Source organism: Aquarana catesbeiana, linkage group LG09, assembly GCF_042186555.1.
Source record: "Aquarana catesbeiana isolate 2022-GZ linkage group LG09, ASM4218655v1, whole genome shotgun sequence".
Taxonomy (NCBI): Eukaryota; Metazoa; Chordata; class Amphibia; order Anura; family Ranidae; genus Aquarana; species Aquarana catesbeiana.
The window spans coordinates 220711984-220737757 of NC_133332.1; the positions used below are offsets into that span (position 1 = coordinate 220711984).

The 25774-nt window shown below is 46.0% G+C and overlaps 1 protein-coding gene across 2 annotated transcripts in view; it reads left to right on the plus strand.

Annotated features, from left to right (window-relative positions):
• The first annotated feature begins 15640 nt into the window (after positions 1 to 15640).
• PTPN18 (protein tyrosine phosphatase non-receptor type 18) overlaps positions 15641 to 25774 on the plus strand; it is a 162721-nt gene continuing 152587 nt past the window's right edge. The window contains exons 1-2 of one of the 2 annotated variants that reach the window (XM_073599772.1): positions 15641 to 15720; positions 25592 to 25709. In XM_073599772.1, the coding sequence (XP_073455873.1) occupies positions 25629 to 25709 (81 nt within the window). In that variant the 5' untranslated portion in view covers positions 15641 to 15720; positions 25592 to 25628. Of the gene's footprint in view, positions 15721 to 25500; positions 25710 to 25774 lie in introns of those variants that run through there. The other variant, XM_073599771.1, reaches the window with a different exon arrangement.

Below are 25774 nucleotides of genomic sequence, written 5' to 3' on the forward strand. Positions count from 1 at the left end.
CCGAACCTGGGTTCTGACATTTAATAATGGTTGGTTTAGACACACCTATTCCCTTGGATAATGGACGCGGCAGGATCCCCATTGGGGCGTCCGTTCTGTCGAGGAAGTCCACTACCTGAATGTCGGCACTATGTTTGAAATGATGTCTCATTGACACTCTTCCAAGCCATCTTTATGTATGTAATGGAATGCATTATATCATTATTGTTTGCATATGTCAATTCTACTTGACCAGCGCGCCTTCTGTCTGGTGCCTGGTCTGGTTCTTGTTCCTTTATGTTTAAAAATGTACTAAAACAAAACAATAAAAACTTATTGAACCTAAAGTAAATTTAAGACCTAACTGGATGATATTTTGTTTGCTAAAGCACTGCCTATAATAAACAAATGGAATTGTTTCCCATATATATATCCCTTTTTTAACTTTTTGTCATCCCTATTTACTTTTCCATGCTGCTTTATTTCCTTCGGCCTCTTTCAGCCACTTCCTGTCTACATGCACTTGCTTCACTGTTGTCTGCACATTATTGATCCAGACCAGGTTTTTGATTGTAGGAATAATAGACTATGCCTATGCAATGTGTGTCAACATGGCCATTTCTACTCTGCACCAGGAACATGTGACAGAGTGACAACACAGGAACACAATTGGTAGACAGTTGTCACTCCATAACAGGAAGTGCACGAACAAGGACCTTCATAGGAGGGTCACCAGTGGGTCAAAGTTATGAGACAGCCAAACAATTAAAGCACATGTAAGCCCTAGCTGAATGACATCTAGTTTTTTATAGCACTGCGTGTCACAAACAGTTGATCCTTTTTCTATATCCATGTCTTTCAGTGGTGCTGATCTGCTGCAGCTACCCCATCTATATGAATGCACTCCAGTGATGACTACGTGTCTATCTCAGGGAGGGTTTTCTGATGGTGACAACAGTGTTCAATGCCTGGGTATTGTGTGTTAAAAGGGTCACTTGTATTCTTCGTCAGTAGCCTGTTTGGCAGAGTAACAATGTGGGAAATCATTTGGAAGATAAAGAGTGATAAAGAGTGTTACTCTATGGCAAACTAGCAGGAGCATTTACCACCCCCTGCAATTCCCGCAATGGATCGCTTTTTAGAAGGTGGTGAAAGGAGGTTTACAGGCGTTCAGCAAGCGATATTGCTATCTTCTGATGTCTGTCTTTTTTTTTTTTTGCCGAAACAGCAATTCACAGAAACACGCAGCAGCAGCGAGGCTGGTGGTTGTGGCTCCATTTACTTACAGTATCTCACGAAAGTGAGTACACCCCTCACATTTTTGTAAATATTTTATTATACAGTATCTTTTCATGTGACAACACTGAAGAAATGACACTTTGCTACAATGTAAAGTAGTGAGTGTAAAGCTTGTATAACAGTGTAAATTTGCTGTCCCCTCAAAATAACTCAACACACAGCCATTAATGTCTAAACCGCTGGCAACAAAAGTGAGTACACCCCTAAGTGAAAATGTCCAAATTGGGCCCAATTAGCCATTTTCCCTCCCTGGTGTAATGTGACTTGTTAGTGTTACTCAGATGTAAATGGGTATTTTACATTTGGTTTTATCGCTCTCACTCTCTCATACTGGTCACTGGAAGGTCAACATGGCACCTCATGGCAAAGAACTCTCTGAGAATGTGAAAAAAAGAATTGCTGCTCTACATAAAGATGGCCTAGGCTATTAGAAGATTGCCAAGACCCTGAAACTGAGCTGCAGCATGGTGGCCAAGACCAGGGCCAGTACAAGGCAGGGGCGGAGGGGGTGGATGCCCTGGACAGTACAATATGCTGGAGGGAGGGGGGCGCAGGTGAAGTGTGGCAGTGTGCTTCACAACTGTGTGTGTGTTACTGTACACACTAGCCACCGGTGCTGCTAATAGCTATAATCACGGCTGATCCCAGGCAGGTGCCGCGAGCAAGGGCAGAGGGGGGAGGGGCCCCAAAGCCCAGTTGCTGCGGAAACTCTTCTTGTCGGCAAATGATAGGGATGGCGAGCAGGTGTGAGAAGGAGAAACTGTGCTGCCCCCCTCCTCCCCCCCTGAAACCGCCACTGTCAGGAGAGGGCTCTGTTTCCGGCCCATTCCCCCTCCCTCTTTCGGTCAGCACTCAGCAGCGGGGAGAGCGGCTGTGTCTCTGTGTAGAGAGAGCAGCCGCAAGATCTTCTTCCCCCCCCCCTTCTCCTGCTGCTGTACTCGGGAGTGGGGAGCGGCGCCCTCTCCTTCCTATTGGGCAGAAGAAGAAAAAAAAATCAAAAAAGGAGCACAAAGGAGGATCATGGGATATGTAGTGCTGAGGACTAGCCCACTTCATTCCTAAGAGGGAAACTGCAGCCCCCAGCATGCCGAACTGAAGGGGAGAGAGAGAGAGCCAGGCTATGGATGGCAAGTGCAATGTTGCATCTAGCAGGAGGTGACAATGGTAAGTGACACGTGGCATCTAGCAGGAGATGGTGGTAAGTGACACGTGGCATCTGGCAGGAGGTGACAGTGGTAAGTGACACATGGCATCTGGCAGGAGATGATTGTGGTAAGTGACACGTGGCATCTGGCAGGAGATGATTGTGGTAAGTGACATGTGGCATCTGGCAGGAGGTGACAGTGGTGACACGTGACAGCTGGCAGGAGGTGATGGTGTTGACATCTGGCAGGAGGTGACAGTGGTAAGTGACACGTGGCATCTGGCAGGAGGTGACGTGGTGTTACATGGCAACTGGAAGGAGGTGACAGTGGTAAATGACACGTGGCATCTGGCAAGAGGTGACAGTGGTAAGTGACACGTGGCATCTGGCAGGAGGTGACAGTGGTAAGTGACATGTGGCATCTGGCAGGAGGTGACGATGGCAAGTGACACATGACATCTGGCAGGAGGTGACAGTGGTAAGTGACACGTGGCATCTGGCAGGAGGTGACAGTGGTAAGTGACACGTGGCATCTGGCAGGAGGGGATGGTGTTGACATCTGGCAGGAGGTGACAGTGGTAAGTGACACATGGCATCTGGCAGGAGGTGACAGTGGTAAGTGACACGTGGCATCTGGCAACAGGTGATGGTGGCAAATGACACATGCCATCTAGCAGCAGGTGACGGTGGTAAGTGACACGTGGCATCTGGCAGGAGGTGACAGTGGTAAGTGACACATGGCATCTGGCAGGAGGTGACAGTGGTAAGTGACACATGACATCTGGCAGCAGGTGATGGTGGCAAATGACACATGCCATCTAGCAGCAGGTGACGGTGGCAAGTGACACGTGGCATCTGGCAGCAGGTGAGGGTGGCAAGTGACATGCTACATCTGGCAGCAGGTGACGGTGGTAAGAGACATGTTGCCCTGTGCTGATAATCAATGCAGGACTCTTTACAGAGGGAATGGTCGCTTTTTTTCTTACACCCGGGGGGCGTACTTTGCCATCTTCGCCCTGGGCACCGCATGACCTTGTCCCAGCACTGGCCAAGACCATACAGCGGTTTAACAGGTTCCACTCAGAACAGGCCTCGCCATGGTCGACCAAAGAGGTTGAGTGCATGTGCTCAGTCATATCCAGAGGTTGTCTTTGGGAAATAGACGTATGAGTGCTGCCAGCATTTGCTGCAGAGGTTGAAGGGGTGGGGGGGTCAGCCTGTCAGTGCTCAGACCATACTCTGCATACTGCATCAAATTGGTCTGCATTGCTGTGGTCCCAGAAGGAAACCTCTTCTAAAGATAATGCACGAGAAAGCCTGCAAACACTTTGCTGAAGAAAAGCAGACTAAGGACATGGATTACTGGAACCATGTCCTGTAGTTTGATGAGACCAAGATAAACTTATTTGTTTCAGATGGTGTCAAGCATGTGTGGCGGCTACCGGGTGAGATGTACAAAGACAAGTGTCTTGCTTACAGTCAAGCATGGTGGTGGGAGTGTCATGGTCTAGGGCTGCATGAGTGCTGCCAGCACTGGGGAGCTACAGTTCATTGAGGAAACCATGAATGCCAACATGTACTGTGATCCCCTCCCTTCAGAGACTGGGCCGCAGGGCAGTATTCCAACATGATAATGACCCCAAACACACCTCCAAGATGACCACTGCCTTGCTAAAGAAGCTGCGGGTAAAGGGGGTGGACTGGCCAAGCATGTCTCCAGACCTAAACCCTATTAAGCATCTGTGGGTCTCTAATATTCACCAGCTCTGCGATGTTGTCACGGAGGAGTGGAAGAGGACTCCAGTGGCAACCTGTGAAGCTCTGGTGAACTCCATGCCCAAGAGGGTTAAGGCAGTGCTGGAAAATAATGGTGGTCACACTTATTGACACTTTGGGCCCAATTTGGACATTTTCACTTAGGGGTGTACTCACTTTTGTTGCCAGCTGTTTAGACATTAATGGCTGTGTGTTGAGTTATTTTGAGGGGACAGCAAACACTTTACACTGTTTTACAAGCTGTACACTCACTACTTTACATTGTAGCAAAGTGTCATTTCTTCAGTGTTGTCACATGAAAAGATATAATAAAATATTTACAAAAATGTGAGGGGTGTACTCACTTTTGGAGATACTGTACATGGGAGAAATGGACAGGTGGTGCTGCCTGTCAAACTCTGCATGCAATGTTAACATTTACACACATTTCAACATATTACCACAGCAGTGTGCTCACACCTGAGCAGCACCATATCCACTTGTAGGTGGACAGTTGGTGGGTGGTAAAAATGCAGATCAACTGCCTGTTTTTACCGCTCTCTGGCCACCTTTGTGAAAGGAACCTGTAACAGGAAGTTGCCTCTGCAAGCATATCTGGAAGCCAGATTCTGTGTCAAGGCAAGTCTGTGTCATGCAGTTATTCTATAGTGCATATGAGTGCTGGAACTAGCTAGAACATATAAGCTGCCCCACACTTACCAAGAAGTTACTCTATTCCATCCTACCCTACACTTGGGCTGGATTCACATCTGTGTAACGTGTGGCATATGTGCTTTGCCATTAAAGCGGAGTTTCACCCAAAAGTGGAACTTCCGCTCGTTTGTCTCCTTCCCCCCTTTCGGTGCCACATTTGGCACCTTTCGGGGGGGGAACGGAAGTCTACTTCCGGGAGTCCGGGCCATGGTGCATTACGTCACAGCTCGGCTCCCTCCTCCTTCCCCCACCGCCGGGCCAGTAGGAGAGCACAACGGTGCCCCCTGCATGCGCAGTAGGGACCTGGCATGAAGCCGTAATGCTACACTGCCGGTTTCCCTTACCCGCAATGGTGGCAGCACCCGACAGCTGATGGAAACATCAGCTGCGGTGCCGACATCGCTGGACTCCAGGACAGGTAAGTGTCCTATTAAAAGTCAGCAGCTGCAGTATGCGTAGCTGCTGGCTTTTAATTTTTGCAGGGGTGGGCAGACCTCCTCTTTAAAGAAGAATTCCAGGTATGTGTATTTTATACATAGTTACATTGGTCCACCTGGGGCCGCCCCCCCAGCCCGCATAATGTGTGTGGCCGTGCACTGTGTGGGGCGCCGGACCAACAGGTCCATCACCCCCTCACAAGCACGTGACCAGAGCCCGGGTCCCAAATTGGCCTGCTTCATGTTGTCCTCGAGGCACAGAGCACTGTGCCCAAATCCTCCCACCCTGCAATACCAGTGAATCAATACTCGCCATCACCTTTCGGCTTCCCACCCCAGCCAATCAGGACAAGAGGCCAAAGACCCAGAACCCGGAAAGAAGACCCGGAATAAACACAGAAGCTGTGGCGCCGGGCACCAGGGGAGCCGTGACCCCTGGAGGGCTCCGCTTGTAGGGTGAGTTTGGACCTGGAGGGGCCCGCCGGCGCCCCCCCCCAAAATCCTCCAGCACCAGCCACCACTGGTAACTATGTACAGGCATACCCCACTTTAAACCACCTGACGTCCGCGCTATGGCCGAATGACGGCCACAGTGCGGACCTGAATTCCCGGGAGGCCGTCATATGACGGCCTCCCCTGTGCACGCTCCCTGTGCGCGCTGTGATCACTGAGTCACCGAGACTCGGGTGATCACCGATCTAAGTAAGGGGCTGGTCCCGGCCCCTTACCATGTGATCAGCTGTCAGCCAATGACAGCTGATCACATGATGTAAACAAAAGATCGGTAATCTTTTTTTTTTTTTTACTCACACTGACAGCGTGAGTAGAAAAAAAAGCCGATCACCGGCTGGGATGGAAGAGGCACATCTGCCTCATCAGTGCCACCTACTAGTGCCAATTAAAAGAGCCCACAGTGCCACCTAACAGTGCCCACAGTGCCACCTAACAGTGCCCACAGTGCCACCTATCAATGCCAACAAGTGCCACCTATCAATGCCCACAAGTGCCACCTATCAATGCCCACCTGTAGTGCCAATCAGTGCCACCTGGCAGTGCTGCCCATCACTGCCACCCATCAGTGCCCATCACTGCCACCCATCAGTGCCCATCACTGCCGCCTATTGTTATGGAAATGATTAAGAGCTCCAATCGAGCCCAAGGTTATCTGCTGCTGTCTCTAATTTGAAAAGTGTTGATATGCATGCATATAAAAGTAAACACTCTGAGACACGCTCAGCGCTATTACTTGTTTCACTTCTAATTTATTCAAGGCGGTGTTAATGTTTTATACACACAAATACGTCATTGCTATGTTAGTCTAATAGGTACATCTCATTGGTTAAGAAGATAAAGAAGATGGAGAATTTTCATAACGAGGTCTGGCTGATCTTTGGTTTTATCTTGTTCCGCGTTCTTCTGATGTGTGGGATGTAGGGGGTACCCGCCATCTTGAGAAAATATAGGAACAGAGCAAACCTGTATACTTATATAATGAGTAAGGAGAAAAATATGTATGCACATAAGAAAATAGACATTTTCAGATTACTATTATTATTATCTACATCACATTCCTTCACAATCCCCCCTAAAATGACTATTTTCTCTTTTCTGTCCCTAATACTAAAGGTCCCATTTTGGCCTGGCCCTTCTCCTCAGCAACTCTTTTAGGCTGTATATAGAATTGGGCAGCAACTGTTCACTTCCCTCCTCAATACAGCTGGAGAGGTGCAGTCAGGCGCTATCTATCCCTAAAACCCTAAAGGATTGTGAGATTATGGACAGGGAGTGACTGTAGGGGAGTGAAGGGTTTGTCATCTTCCATCATAAGGAGGTCCTCTTCTTCTTGGTGGAGAAATGTAGGTGTGCTATTGTCTACAGCCTTGTTCATTAACTTTTTACAAAAGGTAGAATACAGCATACAATCAGGTCTAAAAGGACCAGGATTATTAATACCGTTACCCCTATCTGGACAAGCACCTTCTGCCACCCACTCATCCAGCTAAAATATTGATCCCATGGGTCTGTGATACCTGAGTTCTTCTTCAACTCCAGTGACAGATCTTCTAATTTCTTTATAGCTAGAGTAACCTTACCATTTGGGCCAATATTATAAGGAATGTATGTACAACAGGTTCCTGTTTTTTCTATCATTTTACAGACACCCCCCTTCTCGGCTAACACCATGTCTAAGGCCATCCGGTTCTGGAATGTCATGTAGGAAGTGGGGGCTAACTGGTCAGCAATTCCCTGGAGGGCATCTTTAGAGTAATTTACAAATCTCTGTTGGTTATAATATGTGTAGTGTCAGGTCACCTAGAGGCTGGGTGACAGATGCACACCGTTGGGATCAGGAATGCACCGCAAGGTAGTGGTCCCTATGGCTGACTGCTGCGGATTGTACCCTGGGAGGTTCAGGAATCAGGTCTACTGGATCACTGACACAGATCCCACTGGGAGCTAGAGCATAGATTCCCCAGGGCGCGGAGTCTAAGAGCCAGCAGGTGTTCACCAGAGCCTCTAGTGGTGAGGATGGACTGCGCTGCAGTCTGGCTCCAGGTCGCGGCCCCCGGGGTCTCACAGCTCACGCTCACACTACAGGAGAAGAGGAAGGAGGCAGCAGACTGGAACAACAAGGAAAGTAAGGTACAGGCCAAGGTCGGTAACCGGAATCAGATGTAGGAAACACAGCAAGTACACACAGAGGCTAACACACAGTGGTTGATCAGCACTGCTGGCTTGCAGTGCACAGGTTAATATAGGGTTCCCTGATAGGGCCTGGGGTGGGGCCATGCTTAGAGGAGAGGTTACAAAAGCAGTCAGGTGAGGGTCAGCTGGTCTCTAGAGATGAACACATGGAGACAGGTATGCTGATCGACAAACTCTATTGCATAACCATGACATGTAGTTAATCCAATCTACATTCTTGCTGACAGTTGTTATGGGGATCAAAGACTCAAAACCAGCTTTTACCAGATCCCTGGCTTTAAACTCATCAGGGACCCCCCTTGTAACCCCTATGACATGTATGTATACATGAGGATCAAAGCTTCCGGAGAGAGCTGTTCGCTTCCTCCTCTGACTGTGTGCTGGGTCAGTGTATGTATCAGGGGTATCTTTGGTTAGGATATGGGGGCTTTCTATTTTCATCTTTTTTGTCTAATGCACTCTGTGGTCGCCCAGTCTGGCCCTGTGTTCCAACCCACTGGCCCCCACAGAAACCACAACTCTGTCCCCAGTAACTGTCTGTGTGGCATACATATATGTCCTTACCGTCAGGGATATCACTGTACCAATGGCATCACCATGAAGGGTCAAACGGACAAGGTACTATGTCACAGTAATCTAAGGTAAAGGTGGTCACATGTGTACCTAAAGAGTTACACCAAAATGTAATTATGTTATCATTTTTGTGATGGCCACCTCCTGGGCCCCTCCCCCCTAGATCAAACAGAAAAAGGATATGCAGCACCCGAAAACACGCTCTCCTGCAGTGATAAGCGTGCATTCAGGTGTTCTTCCTGGCCAACTTGACTGAGGTGGCTGTGGTCACCAAAACTTGGAATGGACCATCATAACTTGGCTCAAGGATCTCCAGACAGTAGTTGGTGTGTTCCTGTATCTAATTCAGGATCTGGAATGGAAGAAAACACCTGGACATGCATTCAGGTTAATTCTCGTGATAATGTGGTTACATAATTAGTCAACACATCAGACTGTAACTGTAACTGTTGTAGAAAGTAACAACCAAGTCTGGGAGCTGAACCAAACAAAATTTCATAAGGGGATAGGGCATGTTTCCCCTGGGGGTGTGTCTGACACTGAACAGGGCAATGGGCTAACTGTCTGGCCAACTCATGTTAGTCTCTTGGGCCATCTTTAACATCCTGTTTTTAGTGTCCCATTCATCCTTTCTACCTTCCCGCTACTTTGAGGGTGGTATGGGATGTGTAGTGCCAACTGAACCCCCAGTGCTGCCCAAATCTCTTTAGTAAGGGTTGTTGTTAGGGCTGGTCCCTGATCTCTCAATATCACCTCTGGGACCCCAAATCTACATACTATCTCACTCAGTAGTTTCTTAGCTGTGGTCCTGGCAGTCGTGACCACTTCCACTAGGGCGTTTTCAAATCTGTCACTTCTTGGCACTTGAGAATGATCAATTTGCATCCTCTGGAATGGGGTATAGGGTTTTTGCCAGGTGCTTCTTCTGTGCTTCTTCTGTGCTTCTTCTGTGCATCCTGGGTTACATTTGGTGCAGATAATGCATGATCTGCAGAAGCTGTCGGTCAGTGGAGTAACTCTTGGTGCAACACTTGTTGATAAGAGAGTTCATAAAAGTCTTTGTCAAGTGGGCAGCTCCATGTGCCCATTGCACCACGGCTGGGTACATACTCCTGGGTAGACAAGGCTTCTTGTTGCACTCGAATAGTCCATTTCTGAGAGTTGTTCCTCTCCGTTTCCAGCTTTCCTTCTTATCCGCACTTGTTGTTTCCTGTAGTTCTTTTAGATAAACTCTGTCCACTGGGAAAGTCTGTAAGGTAAGCACGGGGTGGTCTTCTTCTACCACCCTGCTGTCCACTTCCCGTGGACCACCAGCTGTCTGTTTGGCAGCTGTATTGGCTCGATGATTGCCTTAAGCTTCCTTTGAGTTCATTTTGTCGTGTGCTTTACTCAGAATAGTCACTTGGGTTGTGAGAAGCAAGGCATCAATCAAGTTTTCACAGGTGTTCCTGCAGCCATCAGGAATCCTCTGTTCTAGATAACACCATAATCATGGGCAATGTTGAAAGCATATCTTGGCTCTTTTTCCCTCTGCCCATTTACACGCTGTAGTAAGTGCTTACAGCTCTGCCTCCTGTGCAGACATCACCGGTGGTAAGGCTTCAGCTTGTAGAACAGTGTTTTCAGTGGTGACCGCGTGTCCTGTGCGGTCACGGGGGTGACAAGTCAAGACTCTACTCCTCCTCCTCCTTTCCCCCCTCGAGAAGTGGAAGAAGGGTGGTAGGGTTCAGTGTTTGACAACTTAATAGAGTAATGCTGTCCAGTAGGAGGGAACACAGGAGTCTCAAGTGTCTGGTAGTGGACAAGTGTTTCGGCTGGATCTTGGTTGAATATGGCAACAACGTCATGGGGAGCAAGCAGAACAAGGCAGTGTCCGAGGACCAAGTTCAAAGTTTTGTCAAGCAAGGCTTGTGTAGCAAATCCAGCTCGCAGACACAATAGGCCTCCTCTGACTACCACATCCAGTCGACAGGAATAATATCCTACAGGGCGTAGGCTGATGCCGTGTGATTGGGTGAGTACACCTGCAGCATGTCCCAGACGTTCGGATACAAAGAGCTTGAGCGTTTTGTCGTAGGCTGGGAGCCCTAGGGCCTGAGATGGCACACTTGAGGGCCTCAAACTTAGATATTTCTTCAGGAGACATCTGGAAGGGGTCTGATTGCAGAGCATCAGTAGGAAGGCTTCTGGAATCCATGCTCTGCACTAGGAAATTAGTCCAAGGAAAATGACAGGTGTTGAGCACCACTGCATTTTGGGCTTTGAGGCTCTGCAGCCCTGGTTGGCAAGATAGCACAACAGGCTTTCTGAGGTGACTTCAACAGGGGGTAAGTCAGCTGCACAAAGGAGAAGGTCATCAACATGTTGGAAGAGAATCACTTCCGGGTGTTCCTCTTGTCATGTGTCAAGGATGATAGCCATAGCTTTTGCAAACTGGCTTGGAAAGTTCTGTGCCCCTTGTGGCACAACTGTTTAGGTATGTTGCCATTTCTTTCCGTGGATGAATGCAAAAAGGTACCAGCAGGAGGGGTGAGGGTGGACACTGAAGAAAACGTTTGTAAGGTCCACCTCTGTGAGGTATTTTGCAGTCAAAGGCATCCACAGTAGGTACCCTGTTCTCTTTTTAGGATTCTCTTCTTGGGGTTATTGTGGTTTCCGGGGCAATGAAGCGCCCTCTTTTAGCTTGACTGAAACTTGTGGCACCTTTAAGTGACCGGTGTCTTCCGGTCCTGTGGACCATAGGCACGCAGGGATTCTGTCAAGTACTTCCTGCAGTATTGAACTGAAGTTTTTGCTTCATTAAGTGTCATCAGGAGAGGCAGAGAACACAAAGCAGATGAATCTTCTAAAGATAGGGGAGTATGTAACTTCACCCCCCCTTCAGGCATGTCCTGATTGAGGCCTGTAGTCCGGGCAACACATCAGCTCCTAGTAGATTCAAGGGACATGTAGAGGACACCATAAATCTGGCAAGCAAATCAGGAAGTGGACTGGAGCGGGGCACCCCATCCATTCCTACGCAGGAAACATCAATAGTGGAAAGGAAAGAATTATTAGGCAGATTCACCGCCCTCAACACACTTTTGGCTGCACCCCTGTCAATGAGGAAAGTGGTAGGTTTTTCGTCTGGGACATCTTGGGGCTCTGCATTCTTTTCTGAAGTGACCCCGTTTCCCACAGTTGTAACAGGTAATCCTTTCCCTGGTATTGAGCAGTGGTGGTGGACTAGTGTAGGCGGGATCTTCGTCATGGGTTACCATGAGGGGCGTTGTTTTTTTACCTTTTTGATTTTCTATACCTCTGGTCACCAACAATAAATCAGACATTTCATTGAAAGGTATTCAGGGCGGGCCACCATCAGGCCTTTTCTGATATCCTCTCTGAGCCCTGAAACAAAAGCAGTTGATAACATGTGTGTGTGTGCCTTTATGAGTCTAGCATGATACTTCTTCACAGACTCCCCTTTATCTTGGGTAATATCTTGGATTGTGGTCTTCTGATCCGTCAACTTCTCCTTTGCCCAGTCGTGGAGTTGTGCACAGAACTCCACGCCTGAGGTGTAGGAAGTGGCACTTGTCAGGCAGGCATCATTGAAGGCCATCTGCATGACTGGCCAAAAGACATATCCTGCTTTGATTTGGCATAGGCTGATCAAGTCTCTCCAGGCAGCTGAGTAAGTTTCTTGTATCTGCACTATCCTGTGGTAGTAGGGAATTGGCTGCTTCTCTGGGTCAGGCAGACTTGTCACTAAGGCCGCTGCTTGTGATAGAGTAAAAGCGACATACATCACTGGTGCTCCTTCTGGTAACCGAGACTGTTGTTGGGGCGGGGGCTGGCAAGGGGCACTGTTCTTTACGGTTGCCAGCATGTGTTTGAGATCCTCTCGGAACTGAGAGTCTGGAGCCGGATTGGGGGTTAAATCAGTGGGTGGCCTTGCTGCCTGCTGTCGGGCTTCCCACTCAGATGCTTCTTCATCATTAACATATCCGGCTTGGGAATGTGATGCTCCCGTATTGGGGAAGACAGGTGTGTGGTATGAACCATCTTGGTTTAAACAGGGAGGGCTGGGTACAGGCTGTTTAAGCTTACTGGGTGTACCAAGATGGCCGCCGGCAGGAAGTGCACTGGACTGGGTAGAAAGTGAAGGCATGGGTGCACTAAGATGGCCGCCGGGCTGAGTTGTCACAGTGGGTTGTGCTTGGGTGGTGAGAAAGGAGTGGTTGTTAGACGGAGGGCAGTGCTGTCCCTCCCCTCCTTTGTTTCAAGTTCCAACATATCATCAGCTCTGTGATACACATACATAATACAATCGCCATCTTTCTTAACTTCCTTTATCCAATTTTCTTTATCACACAGGATTTTTCTCCCTGTCTCTTCAGCAACATAACTTTCACCACTTCTTTCAACTTTGTTAACTATTTCAACATCTTCTTTGCAATATCACTTTCTTTTCTCCCGTACAACCAAGGGGTTAATATTTTTCTCAGCGTTCTTATCAGCAAATTCCTTCAGTGGGGGCTCATAAGACTAATGTACGGTTAATCTCAGAACAAGAACAAACACATCAGGGGTAGTGAGGAGCAACGGCCCGCGACCCAACAGATCCCCCGGGCAGCCCTCCTTCTCTGACTTTCACCAGTCCCCACCCCCTCTCATGTATAGCAAACAATAAACCACAAATACAATCACGACAGGACATTACACCTGCCACTCTTCGAACTGCAAAATTTCAGCAGGCTAAAATAACCACAAGGGCAGACCACCCTGCTAAAATAAACCCGTTTATAGACGCTTGCTACAAGGGAAACAATCTCATCTCAGAGGCCGAAAGCTCATCTGGAGATGAGACTACCCATTCACACATGTAGCACTTCAGGCTGCAAAGCCAGCAGCTGAAATTCCCCTCAAAGGTTCGTCGAACCCAGAGTAACCCGTCTATAACGTTTGCCACACGGGAAACAATCTCATGCCAGAGGCCGAAAGCTCATCTGGAGATGAGACTACCCATTCACACATGTAGCACCCTTAGACTGCTGAGTTTCGTAGCCCAAAGAATGGCAGACAGTGAACAAAAAAATACAGTCAGCAGAAACCCATTGGCAGGTTCGTTAAAACAACCTCAGGCGAGGAATTACCTGCCTCTAAGACAGTCTCAGCATACCGACAGAATCCAGCCGTCAACCGAAAGATAAGAGAGTCGTACAGTGGTAAGAATATAAATCAAACTCACCGGTACTGTTAGGGCTGCGCAAACCCCGTCTCATCAATCAGTTAACGCCCGAATGCTTATCGCGGTACAGCTTCGACTGTAGCCTGAGGTCCCGGGTTTCGGCACCATCTGTTATGGAAATGATTAAGAGCTCCAATCGAGCCCAAGGTTATCTGCTGCTGTCTCTAATTTGAAAAGTGTTGATATGCATGCATATAAAAGTAAACACTCTGAGACACGCTCAGCGCTATTACTTGTTTCACTTCTAATTTATTCAAGGCGGTGTTAATGTTTTATACACACAAATACGTCATTGCTATGTTAGTCTAATAGGTACATCTCATTGGTTAAGAAGATAAAGAAGAAGAATTTTCATAACGAGGTCTGGCTGATCTTTGGTTTTATCTTGTTCCGCGTTCTTCTGATGTGTGGGATGTAGGGGGTACCCGCCATCTTGAGAAAATATAGGAACAGAGCAAACCTGTATACTTATATAATGAGTAAGGAGAAAAATATGTATGCACATAAGAAAATAGACATTTTCAGATTACTATTATTATTATCTACATCACATTCCTTCACACTATCAGTGCCCATCACTGCCGCCTCATCAGCGTACATCAATGAAGGAGAAAAATGACCTGTTTTAAATTTTTTATAACAAAATATAAAAAAAGTAAAAATTTTTTTTTTTTTAATTCAGTTTTTTACATTTTTTTAACAAATCAAGATCAAATACCACCAAAAGAAAGCTCTATTTGTGGTGAAAAAATTATAAAAATTTCATTTGGGTACAGTGTTGTATGACCACGCAATTGTCATTCAAAGTGCATCAACGCTGAAACCTGAAAATTGGTCTGGGTAGGAGGGGGGTTTAAGTGCCCTGTAAGCAAGTGGTTAAGTACACAATGGGGTTTATTTACTAAAGCTGGAAAGTGCAAAATCAGGCTCACTTCTGCATAGAAACCAATGAGCTTCTAACCCCAGCTTGTTCAATTAAGCTTTGGTAATAAAACCTGGAAGCTCATTGGTTTCTATGCAGAAGTGAGCCTGATTTTGCACTGTCCAGCTTTAGTAAATAAACCCCATTGTGTACTTAAAAGTGGGGTATGCCTAAAAAATATCCATGCCTGGAATTCCTCTTTAATTCTGAATGGCACTCCAATGTACAATAAAGGCAAATGCACAAACACTACCGTGTACTACAATCACAGCTGTGAATGTTGTGGTGCACTACATTGCCCAGAAAAAGTGCAGCAGCATTATTACAAAATTAGCTATTACTACAAAAATTGCTAGGGGCAACAATTAATCAAAAACAAATGGTTCCCTATTCAGAAAGCTACCCGAGTATCATACAATCACATGTCGCCACGATCAGTCTTGCATGATCACACAATACTCAAATCATGTGCAAATGATCTCTTCAAAATGCTACTGCATGCTACTTTTGTAGCGAACTCCATAGGGAGCCATTTATTTTCCATTTGTTTAGTGATCATTTGGCCTAACAGTCACTAGCAATTTAACAAGCTCCATTGAGCTACTGATGTCTGCAGCCATATGGGCTAATCTTCATAAGTCTTTTGTATGAAAGCGTAAATAATTTAGCATCCCCTGTGGGATCACAACTGTCCTTATTTTGGATCAACTCAAGCAACAAAACATTAATTTGTCGCTCTTTCATACGAATGGCTTTTCTTCTAACAAAAACGATAGTGAAATAGTTGTTTCCCTCTGTGGTCTCACTTTGATAGAGACAGTTGTATCTCCTTGTCCACTTCCCCATTGATTGCATATCAACTACCTTTTCTTTGTCGCATCCTGTGTAGCAATTTGAAACCTTGCTCAGCTAAAGTTTTCAAGTAATGCCATGTATACGGCCCAGGAAACGAGGCTTACAGGTTGGTGTGTGTGTGTCTTGTTATATGATCGCTGTCTGCCAGGAAGAAAATAACGTTATTGCCTTATTCCTCTGCTTGCTAGTGACCAGATGTCTCTGTCTTTTGTAAATGTCATTCTCAGCTAAACCATACTCTGCTGGTGGTGGTTAAATGGACAGAAGCTGCTGCTGTTCACATCTTTTACTGAAAATGTTCATTTCCTGACTGCTCCAATGGCTTTAGTACTTTGAAGTGTTCTGACCTGTGTCCAAAGTCAGCCCCAGAGTCAGCCAGGCAGATAGCATTTTCAAAATGAGGTCAGCAATGGCAGGCACCCTATCTCTTATTACATCTCTTCCAGATGCTCATGCTTTCTGGATGGGCACACATATGGGAGCTGCCATTGTTGGTGTTGTGATGCTGGGGTATTAATCATGCTTATCCTTGCTTCATTCATCAGAAAATCACTGATTCAGGACAACAGGTACTTGTCCTGGATCAGCGACTGACTAGTGCAGCCAGCTGGATGACAGCCTTATTAAAATATGTCATCTAAACAAGTTCTAATATTTCTCTTCTGACACAGCCGATAAATGCATCTTTCAGTTTTTGATAGATGACAGAGAGTAAAACAGTGGGGCTGATTTCCTAAAGATGCAAAGCAAGGGAAATTTTCACTTGGCTTAGTAAGTGAGGTGAAGCTGTGCTGACTTGTATTATGTAATCACATATAAGTAAAATCCTGTTTTTTTTTTTTTTTTATTCCTTGCACATGATAGAGTATTCGTTGCTAAGTGAATTTTCACCACATTCACTAAGATTAGTGAGAATTACCTTGCAAAGCAAGAATTTATATTGCAAAGTGATGACGCTCAACTTCTTTAGTAAATCAGCCACAAAACAGTTTTTTTTGTCTCTAAAGCTGGCCATATACAATAAAATCCAATTGTACATTTGTTGTGCAGTCTCCAGGGTGTAAAAAAATAATTATTTAAAAAAACTAATTAAAAAAATCAGATTTTTTTTTTACCGTATTTATTGGCTTATAACACACATCCTAATTTTAAGAGGGAAGTTTCAGAAAAAAACACATATTTTTAAAATAAACAACATTGAAGCAAATTAAGGGTCAGTGCCCATCAATGTCTATCTGCAGCCTGATTAATGTCCTCAATGCAGCCCAAATAAAGTCCTTAATGCAGCCTGATCAATGCATCAATGTAGCCTGATTATTGTCCTCAATGCAGCCTGATCAATGCAACAGTGTAGCCTGATTATTGTCCTCAATGCAGCCTGATCAATGCATCAATGTAGCCTGATTATTGTCCTCAATGCAGCCTGATCAATGCAACAATGCAGCCTGATTATTGTCCTCAATGCAGCCTGATCAATGCAACAATGCAGCCTAAATAAAGTCCCCAATGCAGCCTGATCAAGGCAGCCTGATTATTGTCCTCAATGCAGCCCAAATAAAGTCCTCAATGCAGCCTGATCATTGCATCAATGCAGCCTGATTATTGTCCTCAATGCAGCCTGATCAATGCATCAATGCACCCTGATCAATGCAGCCTGATTAATGCCTTTTTTAAACTACTGTCATTTGCAGCCTCACCATCTCCCTCACCAGCAGCCTGAATCAGGAAGTCACCGAGCTGTCATCTCCTCTCCACTCAGCTCTCATGTTACACACACACACACAGTCCCGCCTCCGCCATCGGCATTGGACCAACTCCTGTGATAGGCAGAACATTGGTCCAATGCCGGTGGCAGAGGCGGGACTGTGTGTGTGTGTGTGTGTGACGTGAGAGCCGAGTGAAAGCCGAGGAGCCGAGTGGAGAGGAGATGACGGCTCAGTAAGGTACGCCGTTGGCGTATAACACGCACCCCTGCTTTGCCCCTGATTTTCAGGGGAAAAAAGTGCATGTTATAAGCCTATAAATACGGTATTTAAATCAGATTTTTTTTTTTTATTTAAATAGGATTTTTTGGATTTTTTTCAAATTTATTTTAATAAAATGCTTTTGGAGTAAAAATCTTTAAGTGATGCAACTTTATCACGACTTCTGTGCAGCAAATAGGTGATTTCTTCTGCTCCCCTTTAGGTATATACACTCACCAGAAGCCCTCACCCCTGTAGGGGTAAAGAGCATGTAGTAAATAAGATCCCCAATCCAGATGTCCCTGGGACCAGTACGCTCTCCTGCTCCAGAATGAGGTGCATGCAATGCGGTATCCACATAGAAATCAAAAACGGGCATCTATAGTGTAAATCCAATAAAAAATTGTTTATTTAACACAAATAAAAATATATATGATATGAAAAAGGACTTTCCATAAGCATAAGAGATAAAAGGCTCCAATTGCCCCAAATAAAAACTAAGCTTACGGTCAAGTTCCTAGGTCTGGGCGGTGTGCGTTCCACAGACCGTAACCAGAGAACCGGAAGAAACCAGAAATTACGGTGACGAGTACCAAGGTCTGACTTACACATTTCGCTACTAGACGTTGTCTGACGCGTGGCGACGTCTAGTGACGAAACGCGTAAGATCGGCCTTGGTACACGTCAATGTCATTTCCAGTTACTTCCGGAAAACAAAGTTCAGGAATATTCCTCTATGTATAAACTCTATGATTGAATCGGTTCTAATATCGCTGTTTTACTAACCTGACAGCTTATTATTCTAAATAGGAAACCTTCATTTATTTTACAAATATTAAAGATTCTAACTACCAGCAAGAATGAGTCCTTACATTTAAAGAGCACCTGTCATTTCAGATCCATCATGGCAGCGCCTGTTAGCGGGAATCCACTCGGCAGTCGCTGCTAGGCCAGCAATTTTCTGCCCAGCTCCTTCGATTTTCATATCCAAGGATGTCTGGCGGGAGAGTGTGGACACGGCCATCGATGCCCCCTATCATACTGAGAACTATAAAAGTTTGGATTCTTTTCACTTTCTGTCCCAGTAACAGTGTCACCCCAGCAGGGACAAGGACAGCAATAAAATCTGACATGGGGTTCTAACACATCCTTCCCTATTCTATCCAGACCTAAAAAAAATTTTGGTTGGAGTTCCAGATTTCTTAAATTTCAGGTGAGCACAATCAGAAGAGCATTTTTAAGATCCCCCAGGGTTTTTTTTAGCAGCAATGTGAAGTAGTTAAAAAATATCTAAATATACATGGGTTTAGAAAAATAGATTCTTTATTAGAAAATTAAAGTATGTTATTTAATGGTAGTTAAAATATGAGCTCAGATGGGGGCATACCCATGCCAAATACAAAGAATTGCAAACAAAAAAATTATACACAACATTCCATAATGTCTGATGTATAACAGTTACTGATGCGTTTCGACCCATACAGTTGGGGTCTTCTTCAGAGGGTTGGTTTGCTGAAAAGAGATTAAATTTAGCATATCAAATTTTAAAAGATATAATATGTACAAAGTTGTCCAGTACAGACATTTCACATAGTTACCGATGCATTTGGAAAAGGCCCCTCAATCAGAACTTCCTTAACCACTTCAACCCCGGAAGATTTGGCTGCTGAATGACCAGGCCATTTTTTGCGATTCGGCACTGCGTTGCTTTAATTAACATTTGCGCGGTCGTGCATTGCTGTACCCAAACAAAATTGATGTCCTTTTTTCCCCACAAATAGAGCTTTCTTTTGGTGGTATTTGATCGCCTTTGCGTTTTTTATTTTTTGCTCTATAAACAAAAATTTTGGAAACTTCAGAGCGGGTGTTCGCAGATGTCCCACTCAGGACAACGTCAATCTGTGATGAAACTAGTCGGGCGGACGACGTGCTGATGTCATTGCAACACACGAGGTCCCGGAAGCGCGGACCTTTCGATTCTAATACTGGTGGCATCCTCTTTTCTGAGTGGGACATTTGCAAAAACCCGCAAGTGATGACAAGAGAGAGAGAGTGATTACTGGATCCTAGTGTGCCGAGCGGAACTGCAGCTTAAGGGCCCTGGCAGGGTTATCAGCCACAGGTGTTTTGACCTTTTTACAGGTCAAAGTGATCCAGTAAGCAGGCATTTCTCTCTGGTGATGGTCACATGCGGTGTGGATAACATATTGAATATTTGGAATGCTTCTATGAAGCATTCTATTTTCCTATCACATAAGACTGTGTAATAATGGAGACATATTTTTTATTTTTATTATTTTTTTTCTTTTTTATGATTTTTTCCTGGAATAAGGACTTTTTATTGCATCAATATTTTGTTGACATTCTTATGAGTAGTATGTCATGTTATACGTTAAGCGCGACTCAGTTCTTGGTTAAACTAACATTGGCAGTAGTTCTAAAATCAATGCTACTGAGGGCCTAGAGTGGGGCTCTTAAAGTGGAATTCCGCCGAAAAAAAAATTAAAAGTCAGCAGCCACAAATACTGCAGCTGCTGAATTTTAAAATAAGGACACTTACCTGTCCAGGGTGCCCGCGATGTTCTCACCTGAAGCTGACCCGTCCCTCGGCTCTGGGTGGAGGCGCTGGCATCTTAAGTAAGGGAATCAGGAAGTGAAGCCTTGTGGCTTCATAGCCTGGTTTCCTGCTGCGCATGCGTGAGTTGCACTGCGCGTTCTGAGTGGTCCCTGCTGTCTCCTGGGAACTGTGTGTCTCCTAGAAGACAGCGGTGGGATGGAGGAGGGGCCGGACATGGCGTAGATCGCCGCGGTTACTGCGGCGATCTTTTGCCAGAAGTGGGAGCAAATACCTGTATTACACAGGTATCTGCTCCCCCCTCCCCCCTCCCCCCTGAAAGGTGCCAAATGTGACACCAGAGGGGGGGAGGAATCCGGACAGCGGAAGTTCCATTTTTGGGTGGAACTCCACTTTAACACACAACACCCCCACCCCCTATCTCTTGCCTGTCTCTGTAAAGTGTTACTAAACCCACAACAGTAAAATCAGTCTGCATATGCAGCATAGGCGTGCACAGGGGGTGTGCCAGGTGTGCTTGGGCACACCCCAATCACTATGTGCGGCACTGATTCCCCCTGCTGTTCAGGACCCCCCCTCCCCCTTGTGGACTCCCTGCCCTGCAGTGCTGCTGGCTTCCCTCCTCTCCTCAGGCTGCTGCGGAGGATGTTTCAGAATGGAGAGCGGGGGAAGGGACTAGTAAATATGTAGTTTACCAGCCCCTTCCTTTTCCAAATGAACACTATGCTTCAGTCATCAATGGACACAGTGAGCGAGTGTGTCCATTCATAACTGAAGCATATGTAGCGCTGGTAGATTTTCAATCTACCGCTGATAGGTAAATCTTGTGGGTTACTTATTAAGTGAAGTTATATTTGCCTCTGTTCCAGCTTGGCTGTGTTGCGTGTAGTTCCACATTGTGCCGGTGGGTGTCGTTGTCACCATGGGCTGGTGTTGGAAAGGCAACGTGTTGAAGCGTATGAGTGCTCCTCTGTCCCTGGGACAACTCGGTGGAGGTGGTCCTCCGAGTTGCATTCTGGGAGAGGGTATTTATGGGACAGACACCATGTTTAGGGGTTCGTTTTCAGCCACCTGCTGGCCCTCCTGGCTGACAGGTATGCGTCAAGAGTACCACCTCGTTGTCCGCCGTTCCAGAGGCCCACGTCGATGCGGCGTGTGGGTGGGCCCAGAAGCCTGTCTGGGGCCTACCACAGCAGCAGAGGAATGGTCCTGAGCTGTAGCTGTCTATCCTGAGTGAAGAAGCTGGACAACCAAGGAGATCCCAGGGGAGGACCCGTCATGGAAGGATCATGCAGAATGCTGGTCTGGAGAGGGGCCTGGTGACTCGGTTGGAGGACGTATCCTGAAGTAATCTTACTACATAGTACTGCCGGGTTGGCTTAAAGGTTCAAGTACTGTGTTTGACATTCATCGCAAACCAATACAGCCTGTGGCAGAGGATGGTACGGGTTTTATTCCAAACAAGTCTGTGGCAGAGACTTTTGTTCTTGCTACGTACTGGCTGCTAGGCAAGTGAGAGAGGTCTATCCAGGCGGGCAAAGATTGAATTCCTCAAGGGGAGTGCATTCAACTACAAGTGTTCAATACCAAAGAATGTTCTAAAGAATACTAAGGAAAGGTATTTGAGCTTCCCTGCAACTTTTCTTCTGCCTCTTTCCTGCTACTTCCTTTATTACTTGTTCATTAAAGCATTGGAAAATATACTCAAGTGTTTGGTGTCTACATCGTCCAGAGGTAAACTCAACCGGACCCTAGACCCGGTGCCTGTGAAACAGAGGTATCGAGAGTGAAGGTAACAACCTGCTTTAAACCAGCAGCTCCACCGAAAGTTAGTGCTACACATAGTAAACTATGTTTCAGTTTGTGAATTAATAGGAAGCCACTCAGCACAGACCAACTCATTCATCACTGCCCCGTGGCATGTGTATTTGAGCTTTGGGGTGGACACCCTAATGTAGTAGGCTGCACACACCTATAATATGCAGTAAAGCATGCTTGCTATACTCTCTGTGGAACCTAAAGGGTTAATCATCTGCATTGTGTAAAAAAGGTGTTTGATCCTACCCAATCCATCTGCTGATAGCACAGAGCCTTTGGAGTCACTCTGCACATGCTCAATTTGGTGTGTACTGTATTGCTAGAGAGTTTGTTTCTCTTGGGAGGGCGCATGTGGTCAGCACAGGGCTAATCCGCACTGTCCAGAGGGAGGGTCAGGGGTCCTGCAGCCTCATAGGACAGTCAGAGTAAAATGAAAACACCTCCTACGAGCTTTAACCAGACACTGATTGGAGTCACAAGACTGCTATATACTGCTGATGAGAAAAATGTATTTAGCAGTTTATATTTACTAAAATAATTGCATTTCCATGTTCTGTGTACTGCAGGAGACCAGATATAATGAATGCAGGGTCCTGGGTTTAGTAACACTTTTAAGCCCACTTTTAGCTGGTATTTATTGCCTCTAGTTTTGTTATCTATGAACTGGATGCAATTCTTCCTGAATTTGTCACAGCCATAGCAACACATTGTGAAAGTGACACAAATAAGAATTACATGAATGTGGTACATGTGTCGTAATGCTACAGCACATTTTAAAAGGTCCATACTGCCAGAAAACTATCAAAACTGCTCTGAATTCCCCCGTGTATCTTCTCTCTCTCTCACTTTTACCTGTCTTTTTGCGGTGAGGAGGCAACATAATGCAATTCACTGCAGGTTGCTCTTCAGAGGGCTAATGCTAGTGTAAACAAGTCTCTTTTTCCTTTATCTCCCTCTTCTCTCTCTCTTCTCTTTCTTTCTCCCTGTCCCACTCACCTTCTTTTCTCGATCTTCTATTTCACATTTTTTACATATTTTATTAACATTTGTCCCCAAGTTGTGCAATGTCATCAGTACATTAAATATAAAACAAACAAATTTTATTTTACCAGGAAGTTATATTGCGATAAGAAAGCTTTGTATTTGTATTTTCAGTGAAACGAATCAGATTGGGTTTATGGGTAATCGCTACATAAGTTTTATAAGTAACCAGAATTAATTCTGTATGGTCAAAGGCTCTGCATAATATATTGGAGATAACACTGCATAAGTTAAACTGAATGATCTACAAGGTAGATACTATTTTATAAATACTGACCGAAAGAGGTTCAGCTTAATTCACCAGGATAAAACACATGTTATTTGTGACAGCTGGTATTTTCACCAATGTGATTGCTGTTTGGGCCAGGACAAGGGTGGGCAGGAGGGATGGCTGCCCTGGGCGCTGTGGTATCATTTGAGGGGGGGGGGGTGGGTTGCTGCATGGAGAGTTCCTACCTACAAGCTAAAAAGGGTACTGGAAGAGGGGGGATTTTTGTTTGGAGAGAATTTTGGCTTGCAAAGTGAATTTATGCTTGGGGTAAGCATGCAGATTAGTTCTCAATTTTTTTTGGAGGGAAGGTTGGGGTTTTTTGCAGACACATAATGCTCATACATTTGGGGGGGGGCGCTGTTTTGGCATCTTTGCCCTGTATCAAAGGATCTGAAATAGCAGTGTGATGGGCACATCACCCATCAATCTTCTATTTTTCAGTCTTTTCTCTGGCTTTCCAACTCTCTTTTGCCCCCTTTGTCTCTTCTTTCTCCCTCTCCTTGTTTCTGTCTCCCTCTTCTTTCTTTCTCTTACCTTCCTGATCCCTTTTCTCTCTCTCTCTCTCACATTGTTTCTTGTTTTCTCTCTCTTTTGCTCTCTTCCTCTATTTTTCACACAATCTGTTTCTTGTTTTCTCCCCCACAACCTGTCATCTCTTTTCTCTCTTCCTCTCTCTCCCTCTCTCTTTTTCACATGATCTGTTTTTTGTTCTCTCTCCTCCTCTCTCTCTTTTCTGTTCTCTCCCTCTCTCTCTCTTTTGCTCTCCTCCTCTCTCTCTTTTCTGTTCTCTCCCTTTCTCTTTTGCTCCCCTCTCTCTATCTCTCTCTTTCACACTCTTTTGCTCTCTCCCTCTCTCTCTTTTGCTCTCTCCCTCTTTTGCTTTCTTCCTATCTTTCTTTTGCTCTCTCCCTCTCTCTCTCTTTTTTGCTCTCTCCCTCTCTCTCTCACAACCTATTTTCTCCCCCCTCTCTCTTTTGCTATCTCCCCTTCTCTCTCTTTCTCTCTCTCTTTTTTGCTGTCTCAATTTCTTTCTTCTGTTCTCTCCCTCCCTCTCTCTTTTGCTCTCTCCCTCTCTCTCTTGCTCTCTCCCTCTCTTTCTTGCTCTCTCTCCCTCTCTTGTTTGCTCTCTCCCTTACTCTCTTTTGCGCTCTCCCTCTCTCTCTTTTGCTCTCTCCCTCTCTCTTCCTTTCTTTTGCTCTCTCCCTCTCTCTTTTGTTACCTCCCTCTCTCTCTCTTGCTCCCTCCATCTCTCTATTTTGCTCTCTCTCTCCCCCTCTCTCTTGCTCTTTCCCTCTCTTTTGCTCTCTCTCTCTCTCTCCCTCTCTCTTTTGCTCCCTCCCCCTCTCTCCCTTTTGCCCTCTCTCTTTTGCTCTCCCCCCTCTCTCTTGCTCTCTCACTCCCTTTCTCTTTTGCTCCCCCCCCTCTCTCTCTCTTTTATTCTCTACCTCTCTCTCTCTCTTTTGCTCTCCCCCTCTCTCTCTCTTTTGCTCCTTTTCTCTCTATTTTGCTCTCTCCCTCTCTCTCTTTTTCTCCCTCCCCCTCTCCATCTTTCGCTTTCTCCCCCTCTCTCTTGCTCTTTCCCTCTCTTTTGCTCTCTCTCTTTCCCTCTCTCTTTCTCTTTTGTTCCCTCCCCCTCTCTCTCTTGCGCTCTCCCCCTCTCTCTTTTGCTGTCTCCCCTCTCTCACTCTCTTGCTCTCTCTTTCTCTTTTGCTCCCCTCTCTCTCTCTCACACTCTTTTGCGCTCTCCCTCTCTCTCTTTTGCTCTCTCCCTCTTTTGCTTTCTTCCTATCTTTAATTTGATCTCTCCCTCTCTCTTTTGCTCTCTCCCTCTTTTGCTTTCTTCCTATCTTTAATTTGCTCTCTCCCTCTCTCTCTCACAACCTGTCATCTATTTTTTCTCTCTCCCCCTCTCTCTATTTTGCTCTCTGCTCCCCCCCCCTCTCTTTTGCTCTCTCCCTCTTGCTCTCAAAACCTGTCATCTTTCTCTCTCTCTCTCTCTCTCTCTCTCTCTCTCTCTCTCTCTCACACACACACACACATAACCTATCATCTATTTTCTCTCTCTTTTGCTCTTTCCTTTTCTTCCCTATTCTCTCTCGCTCTCTCTCTCTTGCTCTTTCTCTCTCTCAAGCTGTCTCCTATATTCTCTGCCTCTCTCTGGCTGTCTTCTCTCCAGGTACCTGAAGTCTAGGTGTTGCTCTGGTTATGCCGGCCTGACAAGGGAGGGGTGTGGAATGGGAGGAGTGGCTGGCCTGACAGATTCCCTCTTAGGATACTTCCTCATTCTGCTCCCTGTTTCCCTCTACAGAGTGGTGACCCAGGTGGGCTGTGGGCAGGAGGTCACCATGAGTCAGGTGGCAGACAATCTCCGGGGCTTCCTGGCCAGAGTGGAGTGTGCCAAGTACAAGGTGGGAGAAGAATTTCAGGTGAGTGCCCACTTACAGTTTTCTGCTTTTTATTTTAGCAAAACTGCAAAACATGACCTGAAACT